The 22041-nt window shown below is 51.5% G+C and overlaps 1 protein-coding gene across 1 annotated transcript in view; it reads left to right on the plus strand.

Moving 5' to 3' along the window:
- Positions 1 to 5409: 5409 nt before the first annotated feature.
- Positions 5410 to 22041, plus strand: part of LIMK2 (LIM domain kinase 2) — a 68052-nt gene continuing 51420 nt past the window's right edge. Inside the window, exons 1-2 of the mRNA XM_008272149.4 lie at positions 5410 to 5624; positions 19211 to 19310. Coding sequence (XP_008270371.1) covers positions 5609 to 5624; positions 19211 to 19310 — 116 coding nt within the window. The 5' untranslated portion in view covers positions 5410 to 5608. The remainder of the gene's footprint in view (positions 5625 to 19210; positions 19311 to 22041) is intronic.

Raw genomic sequence — 22041 nt, forward strand, 5'->3', positions numbered from 1 at the left:
ACAGGTGGGCTCTCTCCAGGGTTCCTCAAAACACGGGGTGTGGTGTGAGAAGGAAGATGTTGGTGAACTTGCCAGCTCCCCCAGTGCACCAGAGCTGCAGGTCAGGCCCCTGCCAAGAGCGCCTTTCTTCCTGTTACACTTTGACCTCCCAGTCATCCAGCTGAACAGTGCCAAGACATGGTAGGGAGTGCAAAGATAAGAGACCGTCAGGAACTCGCATTCCCAGGAAGAAAAGAACAGGGCTTTTGTTTGCCATAAAGAACATAAAACAGACGCAGTAGTAGAAAAGAACAGTAAAACCTCTATGTAGCAATCACCCGGCCCCAGTAGCCATCAACTCCGGTCCAGGCCTGTTGCATCTGCATGCAGCTCCTTCTCCCCCTGCCTGGATTATGTGAAGCCAATCCCAGTCCCTGCGTCATCTGTTAAGTGTTTCACTGAGCATCTCAAAGATGAGGAATTTTTAAATTCATGTGAAAGAGAAAGGAGATCACTCTTGCTTGGGTCATTCCTCAAACACCCCCAGAGTCGGGCTGGGCTGGGCTAGGCTGAAGTCAGGACCCGGTAACTCAGTCTAGGTCTCCCAAGTGAGCAGCAGGGACTGCTTGAGCTATCTCACCTGCTGTCTCCTGGAGTGCACATTAGCATTGGAATCAGAGCAGAGCCAGGACGCCCGCCTGGGTACGCCGGCGAGGGCGATGGCCATCCCAAGCAGCATCTTAACCACTGTGCCAGTGTCAGCCACCCATTGGAAATGAGGTATTTTTTAAATCCTTTATTGTCATCAAGTTACAGAATGATTGGCTTACCTATCTGTGCTGTTCTTTTTAAAAAATATTTGGAAAGCAGAGTGACAGCTCTGATGCACTGGTTCACTCCACAAATGGCTGCGACAGCTGGGGCTAGGCCAGTCTGAAGCCAGAAACCAGGAATTCCATCTGGGCCTTCCACATGGTTGGCAGGGGCCCAAGCACTTGGGTCATCATCTGCCTTCCTAGGTGCCTCAGCAGGAAGCTGGATTGGACTCTAAACCAGCACGCCAATAAAGGATAGGATGCCAACCTCATAAGCGGCATCCAAACCCACTGCACTGCAATGCTAGTCCCAGAGAGGGTTTTTTTTTTTTTTTTTTTTTAGAATTATTTATTTGAGGGCCAGCGCTGTGGCACAGCGGGTTAACCCCCTGGCCTGAGGCTCCGGCATCCCTTATGGGCGCTGGTTTGAAACCCAGCTGCTTCACTTCCCATCCAGCTCTCTGCCTTGGCCTGGGAAAGCAGTAGAGGATGGCCCAAGTGCTTGGGCCCCTGCACCCACGTGGGAGACCTGGAGGAGGCTCCTGGCTCCTGCCTTTGGATCGGTGCAGCTCCGGCCATTGAGGCCAGTTGAGGAATGAACCATCGGATGGAAGACCTCTCCCTCCCTCTCTGCTTCTCCTCTCTCTGTGTAACTCTGACTTTCAAATAAATAAATCTTAAAAAAATATATATTTGAAAGTCAGAGTTACATAGAGAGGTCTTCCATCCACTGGTTCACTCCCCAATTGACCGCAATGGCCGGAGCTGTGCCAATCTGAAGTCAAGAGCCAGGTGCTTCTTCTGGGTCTCCCACATGGTTGCAGGGGCCCAAGGACTTAAGCCATCTTCTACTGCTTTCCCAGGCCATAGCAGAGAGTTGGGTCGGAAGTGGAGCAGCTGGGACTTGAACCGGTGCCCATATGGGATGCTGGCACTGCAGGCTGTGGCTTTACCCACTGCACCGCAGCGCTAGCCCCAGATGAGGATTTTTTTAAATGATGGAAATACCATTTATAGGGGCTGGCACTGTGGCATAGCCAGTAAAGCTGCTCTCTTAGGGCCAGCATCCCCTATGGACACTGGTTCTCTCCTCCTCCCTCTCTCTAACTGCCTTTCAGATAAATAAATAAATCTTTTTTTAAAAATCCATTATAAGTGATCGTATATACTTGTTACATCTCACCAGGAGACACGTGACGTTGGGTAGGCCCCACTGGTGTATCAGCAGCCACGAGAGCCTGTCCAGTAGAACTTTCTGCAGTGCTGGTGATGCTCTGTGTTGATCCTGTCCAGTCCAACACAGCAGCCGCTCGCCATGTGTAGCTGTCAATCACATGCGATATGATTGGCAGACCGAGGAACTGAACCTTAAATTCTGTGTTAAAGTTGCCACGTGTGGTTATCATATAGGACAGTGCAGATTTAGATGAATTCACAGCAGTTGAAAAAATCATTAAAAAAAAGTTGAAAAACAAGCCTACACTTCTGGGCAAGGTTGGACAACAGCATTGCCAGGAACATGGAAGGAGATGGTTGTAGGAATGGCAGGGATGGCGTGGGGCCGGCGTTGCAGTGCAGAAGGTTAAGCCGCCACCTGTGACAGCAGCATCCCATAAGAGTGCTGATTCAAGTCCTGGCTGCTCCGCTTCCAATCCAGCTCCCTGTGAGTGTGCCTGGGGAAGCAATGGGAAGATGGCCCCGGGGCACAGAAAAAAGCAGGATCCCTTCAGGAAGAGTAGACTTTGTGAGCTGGCTCACAAAGGCCTCATTGGGCCTTGATTTTTTTTTTTTTTCAGTGTTCTTTAGATGCACACTGAGACGACATCTCTTGGTTATAACATTTCTGCAGACTGCTTTTCAACTCGCATTTCTCGGAGTTACCTGAATTTCCCTGGGAGGAACTTGGGGGAGTCCCCCCATTCCCTGATGGTGAAGATCTTGAGGCCTGAGACAGGACGGAAGCAGAGAGAGAGAGAGAGAGGCAGGGGAAGAGACAGGCCTGGTGCTGACTGGGGAGTGGAGGGTAGAAGGAGGGAGAGAGGTCTTGGTTCCAACACTGCCAATGCCTTCGCGTCTGGGAAAATGCAGTGTAATCTCTTTTCATAGGCAGGATGAGTTAAATCCTTTGTCCTCTTTTTGCTGGCCATGGAGTCCCCTGGATTCCGGCCACTTGAATTCCATAATCTGTCTTGTGTTTACTATAATTCGAGATTTCTTCCAAAGTTATAAAAGTGACTGCCGAAGAGGGGTTCCCAGGAAGCCACGGGTGTCAGGTGCAGCCCCTCCTCCCCAGCACCTTGTGTACCCCGAGAATACCAGGAGCCACCTGCCACCCCCAGAGGAGAAAAATCTGACCGGCACCCAGTTTGATCCGAATAGGCAGAAAGAGAATTGAGCTTGCCTCTGCTCGCTGGAGGGCCGGCACCAGAGGCCCAGGGAAGGCAGAATCCGATTCCTGGGCCCCGTCCCTGCCTCCTCCTAGTCATTTGGACACTCTGCCCACAGCCTAACTCTGATCCAGGGAGATGGCTGTCGCAAAAGATCCAGCATGAGACGATGGTGGCTGGCCCCTGCTCACACAGAAGACCCCTATCTGCTCCCAAACCCAGGGAGGGGAAGTCGTCGGCAAAGCCTCTTAGCCAACTAGCAGGTGCCGCAAGCCGTTCTGTCGTCCTAGTTTATCTGGTGCCCTGTCGTCAACATAGAAGATTCTAAACCGGCACCCTGCAGGGCAGATCTAGTCCGCACCTGTTTTGCAGAGTGTGTGAAAGTTTTTTTGAATGCTACCAATATTTTAAAAGGAGACTTCACTCCAATGGTGTGTGTGTGTGTGTGTGTGTGTGTGCATGAATATGCTCCAGTGTGCTGGGTTTATTTACATAGGATGGGCCGGCCTTCAGTATCCCTGGATTCCACAACTGTGGATCAGAAATATTTGAGGGGCCGACACTGTGGCATAGAGGGGAAAGCCGCCGCCTGCAGTGCCAGCATCCTGTATGGGCGCCAGTTCATATCCCGGCTGCTCCACTTCCCCTCCAGCTCTCTTTGACCTAGAGATTATCTACAGAGTGGTGCAGAGAAGTGGTTTCCCTGAGCTGGAAGCTTCTAAGAAGCTGTTGTGGGGTAGACCTGGCTTCTCCATATTTGTACTTTTTTTTTTTTTTAAGATTTATGTTATTTATTTGAGTTGCAGAGAGAGGTAGAGATAGAGGTCTTCCATCCGCTGGTTCATTCCCCAATTGGCCCTAATGGCCAGAGCTGCGCCGATCCGAAGCCAGGAACCAGGAGCTTCCTCCGGGTCTCTCATGTGGGTGCACGGGCCCAAGCACTTGGGTCATCATCTACTGCTTTCCCAGGCCATAGCAGAGAGCTGGATCGGAAGAGGAACAACCGGGACTCAAACTGATGCCCATATGGGATGCCGGCGCTTCAGGCCAGGGCATTAACCCACTGCACCACAGCACCTGCCCCTGTACTTTTTTTTTTCAATATTTCTCTTTTTAAAAAATATTTATTTATTTGAAAGGAAAAGTTATAGAGAAGACACAGAGAGAGAGAGAGAGCGAGAGAGAGCGCTTCCTTCGCTGGTTCACTCTCCAAATGGCTGCAACGGCCAGAGCTGGGTCAATCAGGAGCCAGGAGCTTCTTCTGGGTCTCCTATGTGTGTGCAGGGGCCCAAGGGCTTGGGCCATCTTCCGCTGCTGTCCCAGGCGCATCAGCAGGGAGCTGCATTGGAAGTGCAGCAGCCGGGACTTGAATCGGCACCCATATGGGATGCCGGCACTACAGGTGGCAGCTTTACCTACTATGCCACATATTTCTAATGCCAAATATCACCAGAAAGAGCTTTCCACTGAGTCCCATCCCAACTCTGCTTCTAATGAGGGGAGCTGGCTTTTTTTTAATTTATTATTTTTTAAATTTTAAACTAGTTTTTAACAGATTGAATATGGTTTGTAGCTGCTAAGAACATAATGATATTCTCTCCCTCCCTCTCTCCCTCCCTTCCTCTCAGGGAGCCGTTTTAATTTAGTCGAACTTATCTTCATTTTTTCCCCCAACTGTAAAATGAGGGAACTGTGGCATAGTGGGCTAAGCCTCCACCCCGGGCACCAGCATCCCATGTTTGTGCCATTTCCACTCCCGGCGGCTCCACTTCCGATCCATCTCTCTGCCATAGCCTGGGAAAGCAGTAGAGGATGGCCCAAGCGCTGGGCCCCTGCACCCACATAGGAGACCTGGAAGAAGCTCCTGGCTCCTGGCTTCGGATCGGTGCAGCTCCAGCCTTTGCATCCATTTGGGGAGTGAACCAGCGGATGGAAAACCTCTCTCTCTCTTTCTCTCTGTAACTGACTTTGAAATAAATAAATAAATAAATAAATAAATAAATAATTCTTTTAAAAAAAATGAGGAGACGGGACAGAGGAGTCCCAAGGGTCCTCTACGCATTGGCATTTTCTACCTGGATCTCCCTTGTCAGCCACAGCGCCCAGAGAGGACGCCGCTCACGCCAGGGGGCGCTAGCGCTGCCTCAGAGTCCGCGTCCCGGGGGCGGGGCCGCGTCCCGGGGGCGGGGCCGGCATCAGGGGCGGAGACGGGATGCCAGGGGCGGGGCTTCGGCAGGCGGGCCCCTGGTGCCAGGTGCGGTTTGGTCCTCCCCGGGCGCCGTAGGCGGCGCATCCCTGTAGCGCCCGGGGGCTGAGGACCTCTCTCGCCTGAGGCGGCGGCGGCGGGAGCTGAGGGGAGCAGCTGTGGCCCCTGCCTCCTCCTCCTCCTCCTCCTCCTCCTCCTCTTCGTTTCCGCGTCCCGGGACCATGGCCGCGTTGGCGGGTAAGGAGAAGCTGCCGTTATCCCTGAAACCCGACCCCGTGCGGCTGAGGGGAACCGGCAGCCTCTCGAAAGTTTCGGGCAGGTTGGATCCTCGTGGTTCTGAGCTCCTGGCGAGGACTTGAGGGGCGTCGGGGAGGCACGGCGCTCCCGGGAGACTCCGGGAATTGGGGGGCAGGGCATCCGGGAGAGTGGGCTCTGGGCGGCAGGCGGGGTAGGCGGCTTCCTTCGAGTTGAGATCCCCGGAAAGTAGGAATTCGGGCTTTGCCAGGAGTCCGGCTTTTGGGGAAGACCCGGCGAACCCAGGTCCCCAAACTAAACCCCCGTCCAGGGAAGGGGAGGGGCCTGGGGTTCCCTTGGGGAGGGGGCTCCGTGGAGTATGGAGAATGCAGGGTCCTCCAGGGTGCGGGCCACTTAGGGAGATGCAGGGTGACCCCACGCCGTCGGAGTTTCCTGTGGAAAATGGAGAAAGGTATGAGAACCCCGCCAGCACCCGCGGCCGCTCGCGGGGGTTGGGGGGCCTCCATCCCTTGGGTGTTGAGGGTCTTTGCAAGAAGTAGGGGTACGTGGAAGCGCTTGGGGTTCACGTCACAGGACTAGGGGTAAGGAGAGATTGGGGCGCTTGCCCCCGGCCCGCAGGGGAGAGGGGTCCTCCCCCGGGGAGGGGGAGCGGGGTCCTCCCTTTGGCTTCTCTGAGAGCAGAGGAGGTGGCCAAACACCTCCTGGAAGGCGGGGCAGCTTCAGGCCTGTGGGCTGCTCCGAGGCACGCCCCCACATCAGCCTCCTGCCTTCCCCGCCTGTCCCCCCAAACCAGGATCCTGCCCTTGCCCCATGTGCCGGCCACTTGGGTGGGAGACGCAGCCTCTGCGACCCCACGGTGGTCAGCTCCCAGAAGCTTTGTAGAGGTGGCAGGAGAGGCGGGCGTGGGGGGAGAGGCTGTGTATCTGCCCCCGCTTCCTGGCTTTGGGCCTGTGGACAGTCACTTCCTCCATCCTGAATACAAGGACCAGGCCACCCGTGGGTCACTTCCTCACCCTAGGAGCATGGGATTTTCTCCTCGCTGTTGATAATACGCGTCTGGGGAAGGAGAGCTAGGAGTGCCAGTGCCTCCTGTCCCTGTCCTTTTAAATCTTTTCTGTAGCATCCAGGCATCTTCAGCTTGGATGATGGCCGTGCTGTGTAATAGAGGGTCCCCTGTTTTGAACCTTGATTCCTAGAACCTCGTGCAAGGTTTTATAGTGCACGCATTTTTACCGGATCCTCTTGGAGTGACTCAGGACTCCTGGACGGTAAAGCTTCGGGGTGCGTTGGTTTCATTCATTCAAGGACTACGTGTTGGATGCCGCTGTGCTGTGCGGTTCGCCCAGTGCCAAGGGGTACCGTGGTGAGCCAAAGGAACACAGTCCTTGCTTGTGCGGCACTTACAGCTCTAGACAATAAATAGTTGAGCTAACAATGGCGACGAATGGCGCAGGAGGGCATCAGGGCATAGCGGTGTCAACAGGAAATACTTTCCATTGAGAATTCAGTTTGTGCTGACCCCTGAGGACCCCTGGCAGAGGAGGGGCAAAGAACATTCCAGGCAGAGGGAGCAGCCTATTAAAGGCCTTGGGGTAGAAAGGCATCCAGGAGCTTCTGACTGAGATAAAGCCAAGATGGCGTGTGTGTGTGTGTGTGTGTGTGTGTGTGTGAGAGAGAGAGAGAGACAGAGAGAGAGCAGATGAAGGCTCAGAAATGACTGGTTCAGGGTTCCAGAACCTCGTGAGTGGTGCGGTCAGAGTTCATGTTTTCCTACTTCAGGTTGAGTGCTTCATCCTCGCCCTGTCACAGACAATAGAGCCAGGTTGCCCGGAGAGGCAGAGGAGGAAATAGGACTTGAACTTTTATTTGTTATTCCGCCCAACCGCGTTCCAAGACACCTCAGATTCCACCGTGTAACAGGAGAATCAGCCACCACGCGATCAAATATTTACTGAGTGCCCGTGATGTCTGTGGCGCTGGGCGGGGCCGGGTTCTACCTCTCACAATAAAATGTTAACAGACGCCGGAGCCCAGAGAGACTTGAGATAACGTGCAGTTTCCTTGGTTCACGGATGAAGAAACTGAAGCTTGGGGAGGGAAAATTGGGCTGTCAGGGTCACTCAGAGAGTAGCAGAGTCTGGCACATAATAAGCCCTCAATAAATGTTTGTGGGAATAAATCTTGCGTGGTTTGTGCCTTTGGGAAATTGACTAATTGGGGTAATTTAAAAAAAAAATACAGAACCATCAAGACAAGGTGTTGTGAGGCTTGTGTGTAGTAACACTATGGAATCTCAGAGCTCCATGGGTGAATTCTGTTCACAGATTTATTCCACAAATGCATCTTAACTTCATATTATGTGCCAAGCACTTTCAGTCCTAAGGGGATAGTAGGAAACAGAGTGGACCAAATCCTTTCCCTCAAGGGCTGTATGCTCTGGTGGGGAGAAATAAATAGTAAGTAAATATATGAATGCCATAGTCAGGGACAAAGACATGGATGAGAAATGAAGTAGATTAAAGGGGAGGCAAGGAATGTGCTTGGTGTCCTTGAAGACTATCAAGATGCCCAGCGAGCTGCCAGTTTTGGCCAGCGGCTTCTTCCTTTTTGTTGTTATTTTGGGGACTACTTCTTGGAGGAGGTCAGATTTTAGAAATGTTAGGGTTTAATTTAATTTTATTTTTTTTGACAGAGTTAGACAGTGAGAGAGAGAGACAGAGAGAAAGTTCTTCCATCAGTTGGTTCACTCCCCAAATGGCTCCTACAGCTGGCACGCTGCACCGATCTGAAGCCAGGAGCCAGGTGCTTCCTCCTGGTCTCCCATGTGGGTGCAGGGACCCAAGCACTTGGGCCATCCTCCACTGCACTCCCGGGCCACAGCAGAGAGCTGGCCTGGAAGAGGGGCAACCGGGACAGAATCAGGTGCCCCAACCGGGACTAGAACCCGGGGTGCCGGCGCCGCAGGCGGAGGATTAGCCTAGTGAGCCGTGGTGCCGGCCAGAAATGTTAGGGTTTGTAAAGGTACTGGGGGAATGACGTCTTAGTAGAGAAGAAACTTTGGGAGTAGAATGCAAAGGTAGGCAACTTACAGGGTCTTCATCAAGGATGGCCAATTGGTGAGTGTGGCAGGAGCAAGGACTGACGGGTGAGGAGCCGAAGGCAGCAGAAGGTGATGCCGAGAGGGCTGGCGAGGCCAGGCTGTGAAGGATCTGATGCCAGGCCGAGGATGAGGACTGTGGAATTTCCAATCTGAGAGAGGAACCATAGCTTTTAAAGACTGCAAGGGCCATAATGCGGTCACAGGACCCCGATCTGGAGGTGGGTGTCCAACGGCCCTGAGATGAGGCGTCAGTGCTGGGAGTGGCGCTGACTGGTAGCAGGTGCCTGCTGACGCGGGCAGGGCAGGCTGGCTTGAATGGCCGTAGATGCGGAGTGGAGAGAGTCAAGAGGCCTGCAGGTTTTAAAGCTAAATAAAAGCTGTCACATTCAAGGGAGCTGTATTAGCCTTTCTACATTCATGGTGGGTTTTCTGCACGTTCTGGAAGCAACCTGGAGGGCCCTGGGGCTCAGGGGCGTCCTAGGGAGGGGTGCATCTGCAGGTGTCACTTTGGCATTTCAGTGAGAGGACCGAAAGCTGTGGCTTTTTCTTTCTCACCCTTGCTTGACCTTTTCTTTACACAGTAGCAAAAATTAGACTCTTACCTGTTAACTGCCGTCCGTCCGGTAGTAGCTAGAACATGAAACTGTTGCTTGGTTCATAAGAGTATTTCTTGAAAGTTCATCTTGGGATTCTGTTTTTGTTTTTTAAAAACAGAGTTCTCATGCAGTGACTCAATCCCAGATACCCACAGTGGACAGGACGGGACCAGGCCGAAGTCAAGAGCAGGGAATTTAATCCAGGTCTCCTGTGGGAAGGGTGGGACTCAACTACCTGAACCGGCACCTGCTGCCTCCCAGGGTCGCCATCAGCAGGAATTTGGAGATGGGAATTGAACCCAGGCATTCTGATATGAGATGCAAACACTTTTTTTTTTTTTTTTAAGATTTATTTATTTACTTGAGAGGGAGAGACAGAGAAAGAGGTCTTCCATTCGCTGGTTCACTCCCCAAATGTCCACAATAGCTGGAGCTGCACCGATCTGAAGCCAGGAGCCAGGAGCTTCTTCTGCATCTCCCACCCGGATGCAGGAGCCCAGGGACTTGAGTCATCTTCCACTGCTTTCCCAGGCCATCAGCTGGCTCAGAAGTGGAGCAGCCAGGACTCAAACCTGTGCCCCTTTGGGATGCTGGCGCCTCAGGCGGAGGCTTAACTACTGCGCCACAGCGCCGGCCCCAGATGCAGGCATCTTAACCAATAGACCACATACCTGCCCTGGGGTTCTATTTTGTCAGCTCTGTTTTGTCTGTAATTTTTTTTTAAAGATTTATATATTTATGTGAAAGGTAGAGTTACAATGAGAGAGGAAGAAGAGACAGAGAGAGAGAGATCTTCTATCCTCTGGTTCACTCCCCAAATGGCCACATTGACCAGGGCTGGGCCAGGCTGAAGCCAGAAACCCAGAGCTCCATCCAGGTCTCCACATGGGTACAGGGGCCCAAGCACTTGGGCCATCCTCCAATGCTTTCCCGGGCACATTAGCAGGGAGCTGGATCTGAAGTGGAGCAGCCAGGACTTGAACCGGAGTGCATTTGGGATGCCGGCACCACAAATGATGACCCGCCTCTGTGTTTGTAATTTGCGTGTCCAAGTCTAAAATGTAGTTAAAGACACAGCCATTGGAGCCCAGCAGCCCTGTGGCCTAAGCTTAGCACCAATACTTAACATTAGGTGAGTATTTCCGTTTCCTCATCAGTAAATACACAATAATGATAATAATCCATCCGTGTCCATTCTTATCTTATGAAATCTTTGTATTCAACTAGTTCATACAGGACACTCCCTGGCATAAAATATGGACTTAAAAGAGGTTTAGATTTTGTTTTGTTTTGTTTTGTTTTTCCGTCTTTGACAAGTAGAGAAGTGCTATAGGAAAATATGATTTGGTTAACCTGTTCCAGGCTTTCTCTCAGATAAGAAAATGCCGACTCACTCACAGGGAAATCAGCTTAAAGTTGGAAGTGAGAACCTGGGCAGCCCACAAGCCGCAGGAATGGTCTCATTTTTCCCTCTCGGCCATCTCCCATTACCACGCTGAGCTCCTGCCCCCCCGGCACCTGGTTTTTGTCCCTTCTGACCTGTTCTTTCCGTACGTCTCCCTGTCCTTCACACACACACCCTGAGTGCTCGCCAGGGATCTCACTAGTTCCCGGCCTCGTCTGTGCCTCGCCCATGGGCACATAGAAGAAGTTTTTGAATTTATTTTGAAAACGCTCCCTTCAGATTTTAGAAATAAATCTGTTCAGCTCCACTTTTTCTGGCCAACCTCCTAAACACACACACACACAGAAAGAAAGAGAAGGAACTGCCCACATCAGTCCAGCCAAGTGCCAGACGCTGCGGGAGGTATTTTCACATCCACGCTGTTCTTTCTTTTAATCCTCGTGATAATCCTGTAAGGTAGGTGCTGTTGGCCTCTTTTTAAAGATTAGGAGCCAAGCTCAGAGAGGTTAAATAATTTGCCCAAGGACACAGAATCAAACACCGGCAGAAGCAGGTTTCAAACCGAGGTCTTAACTCGAGTTCTTTCGCTTGACCTCTTATAAATTCTTCCTGATAAACAAAGAAGGAAAGCAGAGAACAACAGCAAGAATGGAGCTCACTGAGACGCCTTGTGCTTCCATGCCTGAGCCCCCTGATTCGCTGTCACAGACGCTCAGAGCTTGATCCCCACTTTTAGAAAAGAGTAATTTACATACAGGCCCAACAATGTGGCATAGCGCATAAAGCTGCTGCCTGCAGCGCCAGCATCCCATCTGGGTGCCGGTTCAAGTCCCAGCTGCTCCACTTCTGATCCAGTCTCTGCTATGGCCTGGGAAAGCAGTAGAAGATGCCCAAGTCCTTGGGCCCCTGCACCCACGTGGGAGACCTGGAAGAAGCTCCTGGCTTCTGGCTTCGGATCAGCATAGCTCTGGCTATTGTGGCCATCTGGGGAGTGAGCCATTGGATGGGAGACCTCTCTCTGTCTATTTCTGCATCTCTGTAACTCTGCCTTTCAAATAAATAAATAAATCTTTGAAAAGAAAAGAATAATGTACAATCCAGAGAAGTTCAGAAGTGCCTTGAGAAACCATGTAATCTTTCTTCCTGAGACACTCCCTTTGGTAATATTTGGTAAGCTGGTGAGGAAGAAAACCCTTTGGGATCCAGGGGAGTGTATCAGGAGGAACGTTAATCATTGTTGGTAGTCACTTCTTTAAAATGTGTTTTTTTTTTTCTCCTGGCTGCTCCCCACCAGCGCCTGCCCTGCCCTTCTGCCTCCTGCTTTGTCCCAGTTTATATGCCTGACCTGCCAGCTCCCAGGGGGCCTAGTGGTTACCATGCTTGTTTTATGCTACGCTGAATTGGCTGGGTTGTGTTCCTGCTTCTCATTGTCTAGTGGAACACGAGAAGCTTCAAAGATTTTTTTTTTTCTCAAGTGAAAGAATAGGATCTGTACATGTCGGTTCAGGCTGGGCGTCAAGGTCCCAGGAGCTCTCGGTGCTAGGGCATTTCTCAGCACTTTGAAGCCTGAAAGGGACTTCAGTTGCAAAAAGCCAGCTCTTAAGACCACGTTAAGGTGAGCGTTGCGGGAAGTGCGCTGGCTCCCGGTGGGGGCACCAGGCTGAGCCCTTGCACCAAATAGCTGTGTGGTCTTGAGCGAGTCTCAGCGTGTCTGGGGCTACACGGAACAATACAGACCCAACTGGCCCAGCACTCCTGGGGCAGCTTCAGTCCACGCAGGACTGTCTTTCACTAGCTTTGTGATGGTCAGGTAGCTCTCCTCCAAACCCAGTTCTCGTTCAGAATGATGAGATGAGATGAGCTGGTGTTGAAGGCTCTTTCCAGCTTCACCATCCTGTCTTCCTGGTGCCTGCCCCAGCAGAGTCACCATTTGTTTGAGAGTCACAAGGGCAATTAATAAGTTGGAAAGGAGAAGCATATACAAAGAAAATATATGTTGTGACAAAATTCCGAAGTTCCTGTGGGTTATGAGCCATTTGTTACAATTCTCGGCTTGTTTTACCACTTCTTAATAAGTTCCAACAACTGAAGGCACAGTTTTCTATTTATTAAAGACTTAATAAGTCCTCCTTACTGTTTGAGGCTGCTGTGGACATTTACTTAATTAAGCTCCCTCCTGGGCTGTGACAATCAGTAGCCACTGTTGATAAGTCTGCAGATAGGAGAGGTAAACACTGCAGAGGGAGAAGGTGAGCAGCCTGGTGCAATGAGGTGTTTTCCTCGAGGAAGGACCTTTTTTTTTTTTTTTTTAAGATTTATTTATTTGAGGGCCGGCGCCGCGGCTCACTAGGCTAATCCTCCACCTTGCGGCGCCGGCACACCGGGTTCTAGTCCCGGTCAGGGCGCCAGATTCTGTCCCGGTTGCCCCTCTTCCAGGCCAGCTCTCTGCTGTGGCCCGGGAGTGCAGTGGAGGATGGCCCAAGTGCTTGGGCCCTGCACCCCATGGGAGACCAGGGAAAGCACCTGGATCCTGGCTCCTGTCATCGGATCAGCGCGGTGCGCCGGCTGCAGCGGCGGCCATTGGAGGGTGAACCAACGGGAAAGGAAGACCTTTCTCTCTCTGTCTCTCTCTCTCACTGTCCACTCTGCCTGTCAAAAAAAAAAAAAAAAAAAAAAAAAAAAAAAAAAAGATTTATTTATTTGAAAGGCAGAGTTAAGGGGTGGAGAATCTTCCATCTGCTGGTTCACTCCCCAAATAGCCACAACGGCTGGAGTTGAGCCGATCTGAAGCCAGGAACCAGGAGCTTCTTCTGGGTCTTCCACATAGATGCAGAGGCCCGAGCACTTGGCTCATCCTCTGCTGCTTTCCCAGGCACATTAGCAGGGAGCTGGATCAGAAGTAGAGCAGCCAGACTCGAACTGGCATCCATATGGGATGCCGGAGCTGCAGGCAGCAGCTTAACCCACTTATCATGCTGGCCCCTAGAGAAAGAACTTCTAAGTAGACTGAAACCTGGACTGGCCCTCCACTGGGTTCCCAGAAATCCCTGACTTCACACTGTTATATATCTCTTACATTTCCTAGAATAAAGGTTGTAAAAGAACCAAGATCCCTGGCTTTCAGGATTGTGCGGGAGCTAAGGAGGCCAAGTGTTCTCTTGAGGGTCTGGGCTTGGCAGGCTGAGAGCTCTGGGTGGATATCTTTGTCCAGGTGCTTTCTAACAGAAAAGCAGTGCGCATGCACAACAGGTAAACTGAGGTCAGCTTTACCCACCGGAGAGTTTACCTTCAGGTGGTGGCTCTGGGAACCAGAACTCTGGACTCCGGTGGGGTCATCCCTGCTGCCCTTTGGAGCTTATCTTTGGAAATGACCTTTAGAGCTGGCAGTTGGATCCAACTTTTGAGTTGGATTCGCCTCATAAAGGAGTGTCTATTCTGCTCCAAGCTTGGCCTTAAAGAAGATCACGATGCAATTTTTGCCCCGTGGAGCTAGGAGAGACGGGAAAGCAGAGGGGCTGAAGGAAACAAACACACACAGTGAATTGTAATTGTAAATGATAGGGGCCATCGCTGTGGCGGCGTAGCAGGTTAAGCCACCACCTGCAGCACCGGCATCCCATACAGGTGCCGGTTAGAGTCCTGGCTGCTCCACTTCCAATCCAGCTCCCTGCCTATGCACCTGGGAAAGCAGTGGTAGATGGCCCAAGTGCTTGGGCTCCTGCACCTGCATGGGACACCCAAATGAAACTCCTGACTTTGGCCTGACCCAGCCCTGGCCATTGTGGCCATTTCGGGGAATGAACCAGTGATGGAAGATATTTCTCTCTCTGCCTCTGTCTCTCTCCCTCTCTGTAATCTGCCTTTCAAATAAAAAAAAAAAAAAACTAAAAAAAAAAAAACAAGAATACATGACATAAAACAGGTGTAAACAAAATGAAACAATCTACACTGCCAGACGTTAGGGGACCATCACGGAAAGATAGAAGTTTGACTACGGGAAAAGACCGAGTATCCCAGATATAGAGAATAGCTTGGGGTGTGGATGTCAGGATGTAAGAACATGAATGTGTGTGATGGGAATACCAGACAGAGCATCCCCTTGCACAGGGTGGCGAGAGGTAAAGGTTCTTTGGGGCCACTTTGCGAGGGCTGTACACTGCTTTAGTGAATGTTTAGCGAGGGACAGTAGGAGGCTGGTGGCCAGCCTTACTTCTCTTAGCTTAGTTTAGCAATGTGTTAGGAGGTCTTGTCCCAGCCTCAGGGCCTTTGCACATGTTCCCCCCAGCTTTGTCTCCAGTGTTATCCTTCCCTCTCCCCTCCTTTTTTTTTCCCTGATTAAGTTATATTGATTTTTTTTTTTTTTAGAGCCCAGCTTGGAAATGACTTCCTTGCAAACTATCCCTTTGGCCTCCTTGTTTTCTTAGTTATGAACTTCATGTCTCCTCCATACCACTTGCCCCAGTTATAATCCTGTTATTGTTTAATCCTTGCTCGGTGTTTAGTCTCTCTCTTGTTTGCTGCTCTCTCCCAACACAGTGCTGGATGCATAGTTGGCATGCAGTAAATATTTGTTGAAAGAATGACTGAAGCGCGCCCATTGAATTTAGCAATAAGCAGTTACTGTTGACCTTGGTGAGACAGTTTCGGAGAAATGGTGGGGGTGGAAGCCAGATTGCAGTGGGTCATGCAGTAAGTGGGAAGTGAGGAAGTGAGAGCAGTGATGTGTAGACAACTTGTTCACGTGTGGCCGTGAAGAGGAGAGCAAGGGTGGCGGAGGAGAAGCCCGGATCCAGAGGTTTTCTGTCGGGCAGGGCTTGATATAGCTCATATAATAACGAGGAGGAGCAGAAGGGGGTGGGGTAGAAGCAGCTGAGACTGCACGTCTTCGAGGTGGGGTAGATCAGGATGCAGAACAAGGAGCCCCACTAACCTGTAGCCCAGCCCTGGGGACACAGGCCTGCAGCTGACATAGCTGGGAGTCTGGGTCAGCAAGCCAAGATCGTGCAGCAGACAGGGAAGAGAAGCTCAAGACCTGGACTAGGGTCTGTGCAGAGGACAAGGCGGGACTAGAGAGACATTGGGAAGGTGGAAGCAGGTGTATATGGGAGAAGGGAGTAGGAGCTCTTGGTTTTGTATCTCTCATGAGAACTTTACACGGAACAGGTGCAAAAATACGTGTTGATTGAGTGGCTTTGAGTTTCTCGAGACTGGAGAAAGCAGGACAGGCCCTGAGAGTGAGGCAGTAACAGGTTACCCCAGACAGCCTCATAGCGGAAAGCCCTGGGCCTCTTTGAATTTGGGGAACAGCCAGAAGTCATTTTGGAGTCATTGTTGAGTTAGTGGGTGGTCGGGTTAGAGACTGTTCCTTTTGGATTCAAAAGTGCAGACAAGAAACAAGGTGTGGTGTGAAGATAATGAGATTTGCTGGGGAGTGGGGGTGGGGCAGCGGCGCAGTAGTCAGAAACTGACCCTGAAAGCCCTTTCTGTGTAAGAATTCCAGAAATGTTTCACACAGGTATTTCTGAGTTTAGGAGATCCATCTGGATGTCTGTGTTCATTAAAACCCACCCCTCTCACTAACCCATCGTCTGGAACCTGACGTGGACCTGGTTCCCGTGAGACGCTCAGGCCTTCTGCCTTGGAGTGTGTGAACCTGGTGTTGTACTCCGTGGCCACTGCCATCCAAAAGGCAAAGCAGTGCCTGTTGAGAGTCTAAGAATCTTAAATCCAGGCAGAGTGAGCGGCAGGCACTTCTGTGTCCTGCCGCTGAGGACGTGGTGGGAGAGGAGCGGGTGGGTCTTGTGTGTTCTGACGTCTTCCGCTCTGCTCTGGGGTGCGAGGAAGACCGTGGTCAGAGCGCTGGCTGCCTTCGAATGGGGCTGAGCAGCCATGCTTTGTCCATTCACGGCGCGGGGGCCTGTGAAACGGGGCTCAGTGGCTGTCGCCCTGCCTGTGGCAGTCTGGAGTTACCCAGAGAGAACAAAGCCGCACGCAGGGAGCACACAAGGGCGTCTTGTAGCAGCCTTGTCCCGTTTTCCAGGGCCGAGTCAGTTACCACGGCTTGACCTCAGTTGTCCTCTTTATTTCAAGAAGGTGGCATCTGAGCTAACACCGAGCTGAGCGTATCGTGTTTGTTTGGGGCACTTTCCTTTGGGAGGGACACGGGCCGACCGGGGGCCTTTGTCCATACCCATCTCTCAGCCCGCACGGCCTTCCCCATCCGTTCTCAGCCTTTGGGCAGTCCTTTCCATCTCTCGAGGCTCAGCCCACACGTCAGCTTTCTCTGCAGACATTCCCGGCACCCTCCTTGGGATGAGTGAGAGTCAGCATGCTGGGGCTGATGTAGCCCAGCGGGTTAAGCTGCAGCCTGAGACACCGGCATCCCACATGGGTGCCAGCTGCCCCACTTCCCATCCAGCTCCCTGCTAATGTGCCTGGGGAGGCAGTGGGAGATGGCCCTAGTATTTGGGTCCCCGCCACCCATGTTGGAGACCAGATGGAGTTCCACGCTTCTGACTTTGGCCTGACCCAGCGTCGGTTATTGCAGCTATTTGGGGGGTGAACCAGCAAATGGAAGATCGATCGGAGGGCTAGCGTTCTGGCATGGGAGGCTAAACCTCCACCTGTGGCACTGGCATCCCATATGGATGCTGGTTCCTGCCCCAGCTGCTCCTCTTCTGATCTAGCTCTCTGTATGGTCTGGGAAAGCAGTGGAAGATGGCCCAAGTGCTTGGGCCCCTGCACCCATGTGGGAGACCCAGAAGCTTCTGGCTCCTGGCTTCGGATCTGCTCGCTCAGCTCCACCATTGAGCCATTTGGGGAATGAACCAGCGAATGGAAGAACTTTCTCTTTGTCTCTCCCTCTCTCTGTCTTTAACTCTGCCTCTCAAATAAATAGATAAAATCTTTAAAAGAAAAAAAGGTTCTCTCTCTCTCTCTCTCTCCTCTCTTCCTATCTCTAACTCTGCCTTTCAAGTAAATAAATAAATCCCGTTTTAAAAAAAAATGTTACATGGAGGAATAGGGAAGGTCTAGGCTTTAGAATGAGCCAGACCTGGGCCTGCGCTGTGGCACAGCACGTAAAACTACCACCTGCAACACAGACATCCCATATGGGTGCCAGATCGAGTCCCAGCTGCTCCACTTCCAACCCAGCTCCCTGAAAATGTGCCTGGGAAAGCAGCGGAGGATGGCCTAAGTGCTTGGGCCCCTGCACCCATGTGGGTGACCCAGAAGAAGCTCCTGGCTTTGGCCTGGCCCAGCCCTGGCCATTGCAGCCATTTAGGGAGTGAAACAACGATGGAAGACCTCTCTCTCTGTCTCTTCTTCTCTCTCTCTCTCTGTCACTCTTTCAAATAAGTAAAATAAATCTTAAAAAACAAAAAAGCCAGATGTCAGTTTGAATGCTAGATCGGCCACTTGACCCCTTTGTCCCTGCTCTGGCCCCGAGTTCCAGTTCTCTCATCCATTGAATGAGTACAGTAATACCTGTCTAACAGGATTGCTTTGAGAGTTAAATGAGATTAGGTCTGTGAGAGCACTGGTGTACTTCTTGGCATGTAGGAGGCATTTATTAAATGTTCTTCCCTTTTAGACCCATAACTGCTTTCTCGGAACTGTAACAGCACTCTGCATCTACCTGTGAACTGACATCCAAGTGAAAACTGACCATGTGGAGAAGTGTTGCTTGCTTTTTTTTTTTTTTTTAAGCTTTATTTATTTGAAAGAGTTACCAGAGAGAGAAGGAGAGGCAGAGAGAGAGAGAGAGAGAGGTCTTCCATCTGCTGGTTCACTCCCCAGTTGCCTGCAATGGCTGGAGCTGCATCACTCTGGAGCCAGGAGCCAGGAGCTTCTTCTGGGTCTCCCACGTGGTGCAGAGGCCCAAGGACTTGGGCCATCTTCTACTGCTTCGGAAGAGGGGCAGCTGGGACTCAAACTGGCACCCATATGGGATGCCAGCACTGCAGGCAGCAGTTTTACCCACTATGCCATGGTGCCAGCCCTCCAAGAAGTGTTTCTTTTTCCAGTGGAATTGCTCCATGACCAGCAGTGTCCAGCAGCTCCCAGCTGTGTGTAGAGAGCATCAGTGACGTGTTTTGAATGATTGAGCTTTGCAATTAGTTGATGGGCAAAGTCTGAGAAACAGAACAGGGCTTTTGAAGACTAGGAAGAGGCAGTAACATGTTTAACCCAGAGAGGAGAAGTCTCTGGGCGCTATAGCTGGGGGCAGTCGTAGGAAGAGGGAAACCCTGTTCATCTCTTCTACTCAGAGCTATAAGCAAAAACTGAAAGTCCGAGGAGAAAGCCAGTTTTGTTTGAGTAGAAGGGGAACAGCCAGGACCATTTTTGAGGTGGCCTACCCTGCCCATCTGAGAGTCTCTTAACTCGGTCAGCTCCTGCGTGCTAGGAATCCCACCCCTGGCCCCCTGCTGCTGCAGGCTTCCGATGCTCTCTGTTCTGTGTGCAGGTGAAGACGCCTGGAGATGCCGGGGCTGTGGGGACCACGTTGCTCCAAGCCAGAGGTTGTACAGGACCGTCAACGAAGCCTGGCACAGCTCTTGCTTCCGGTAAGTGGATGTGTCCTCCTGTTCATTCTTTTCTCTTACTGTGGGGGAAGAGGGTAGGGGCAGAGGGCGGGAAGCAGAGACAGATGGACAGAGAGAGAGAGCTGCTATCCACTGATTCACTTCCCAAATGCCTGTAATCGGGAACTCAGCCTGGGTGTCCCGTGAGGGACTCAGCTACTTGAGCCGGTATGCGCTGCCTCCCAGGAAGCTGGGATCAGGAACTGGAGCTGAGACTCAAGCAAACCCAATATGGGATGCCAGGGTCTTGCCCGCTACACCAGACTCCCACCTCTGTGCTGTTCTGACCAGTGTATAGGGACCAAGCACCATTTCATGTTCCAGAAGAACAGGAGCAAGCTTCTGACTTGAGAATTTTTTTTAAGGTTTTCTTTATTTAAAAGGCAGAGGTACACAGAAGGGAAGAGAGAGAGAGAGAGAGAGAGAGAAAAAAACTTCCTTCTGCTGGTTCACTCCCTCAATGGAGCTGGGCCGCTCTGAAACCAGGAGCCCAGAGCTTCTTCTGGGTCTCCCACATGGGTGCAGGGCCCCAGGCACTTGGGCCATCTTCTGATGTTTTCCCAGGCTCGTTAGCAGGGAGCTGGATTGGAAGTGGAGCAGCTAGGACTCTAACCGGCACCTTACAGGATGCCAGCACCACAAGTGGAGGCTTAACCTGCGCCATAGCACCAGCCCCTTGAGCATTTCTGTTCCAAAGACATTGGCAGTGGAGAGGTGATGAGAGGAATGTGGCAAGCAGGAGCCGTGACCAGGTCTCAGGTGAGGCTGCCTGAAGCCAGGTTACAGTGGAGAAGCCCCAAGTGAGCCCAGTGCGGCTGGATTCAGGGGATGGGAGGAGGCCGTCTTTGGGTTTCCCGGCACCCCCAGTCAATGGATGGGGAGACTGAGGCCAGAGGAGCAGTAAAGTCACTCTTCACCCGCTGCTGGTGTTTGCAGGGGCCACAAGGGCTGTCGGCACTGCACTTGGCAGAGCCTGCTCTTCCTCCTACAGGATGCCTCCCTGGGTTCCTGCTTTTTGTTGTTCGCTTTATTATTGTTTGGAGGCAGCTCAGTTTCTTGCAAATTATACAGCCCTTAATGTCAGATCTGTTCCCTCTGTCTGGGATTCCATTTCCTCATTTGGGAAACAGGGGTGTTAATAATCTACCTCATCAAGTTGTTGAAATTGAATGAAATAATATATGCGAAGCACCCAGCACCTGGTTGGTACTCACTGAATGAGTATCCCTTTGTCCTGGGAGGTCGGACTCTCCAAGGGTGGGAGCTTGTCTCCGTATTCTCCAGAACACGAAACAGTGCTTGGTCCATAGTCACCGCACATCGGCCGCGTGAGCGGCTGTCCACTCTGGAGGCTGGGTGGGCACGCTCTGGTCCCCCTGGTCTGTGCTTGTGTCCCAGGAATGAGACAAACGGTGGACACCCAGCATATCCCCCACACACGGTTCTTATGAAGCGTGCCCTGTGCTGATATCAGCAACTGAGTCGGCCTGTAAGCACTTGTGGGAACCATGTAGGGGACGGGCTTGGAGAGATGTGGAAGAGTTGGAGGGAAACCAGCATTTTCCTGCCCTCTCAACTCTTAACTCAGAGCGCGGGGCTCTGTGATCCTGACTGCCTCTGTTCTTCTTCCTCTTTCACTCCTCAGGAAGTTGATTGCATTTTTTAATTATTTATTTGAAAGAGTTACAGAGAGAGAGGAAGAGAGAGAGAGATCCTCCATCCACTGGTTCACTCCCCAAATGGCTGTAAAAGCCAGGTTCCTGGAGCTTCCTCTGGGTCTCCAACGTGGGTGTAGGACCCCAAGGACTTGGGCCATCTTCCGCTGATTTCCAAGGCTCATTAGCACGGAGCTGGATTAGAAGTGGAGCAGCCAGGTCTTGAACCCATGCCTACATGGGATGCTGGCATCGCAGGCAGTGGCCCCACCCACAACACCACATCACCAGCCCCTGATTGTATCTTTTTGTGCTGTTTCGTATGGTAGGAACAGAGACTATACGAGACCTTATGGACAAAGCCTTTAGCAGGCCCTTTCGTTTCATAGCTGAGGCCAAGACCAGCAAGAGAACCTAAAGAATTCCCAGGTCCTGTCTTGGCGTCTAACCCATGTGTTTGGATTTATTCCTGCTTCTTTCCTATCTTTATAAATATTTTCTATCCAAAATAAGCAGGACAGGATCAAACGAGCTACTCTTTGGAATTTCTGTATTCTGCTAGAGCTAACGAATGAGTGTATGGTACAACCCTGCACATCACCGATGAGAGGCTTGAATCCCAGAGGTCCTGCTCAGGGTCACTCAGACAGGCCAGAGATGACCAGAGCTGGCCTTCCAATTGAGGTTTTGGGTCATTTGTAGGTCTGGTCAGTTGCTGTCTTGTTAGAGACGTACACACACACACACACACACACGCAAATACATGTACGTAGAGAAGTAAGGCATGTTCGCGTGGTGGATAGGAGTACAGGCGGTATGAGACTTGTCTGGTCTTAAATGCAGTGCTTTATTAACTGCCCTTATGTGACTTCCCTGAGCTCTGAGCACTCATCTATAAAACGGGGATAAGAGTCTCATTCATCCCACACGGTCGTTAGATGGGATTAACTGTGATAGCCTATAAAAAGTGCCCAGCACAGCACCCAGTGCATAGAAAACTCTTAATAATGACTAGCTATCGCTTTATCTCATGTTGTGACGGTGTCGGTACACAACTC

Source organism: Oryctolagus cuniculus, chromosome 21 (genome assembly GCF_964237555.1).
Source record: "Oryctolagus cuniculus chromosome 21, mOryCun1.1, whole genome shotgun sequence".
Classification (NCBI taxonomy): Eukaryota; Metazoa; Chordata; class Mammalia; order Lagomorpha; family Leporidae; genus Oryctolagus; species Oryctolagus cuniculus.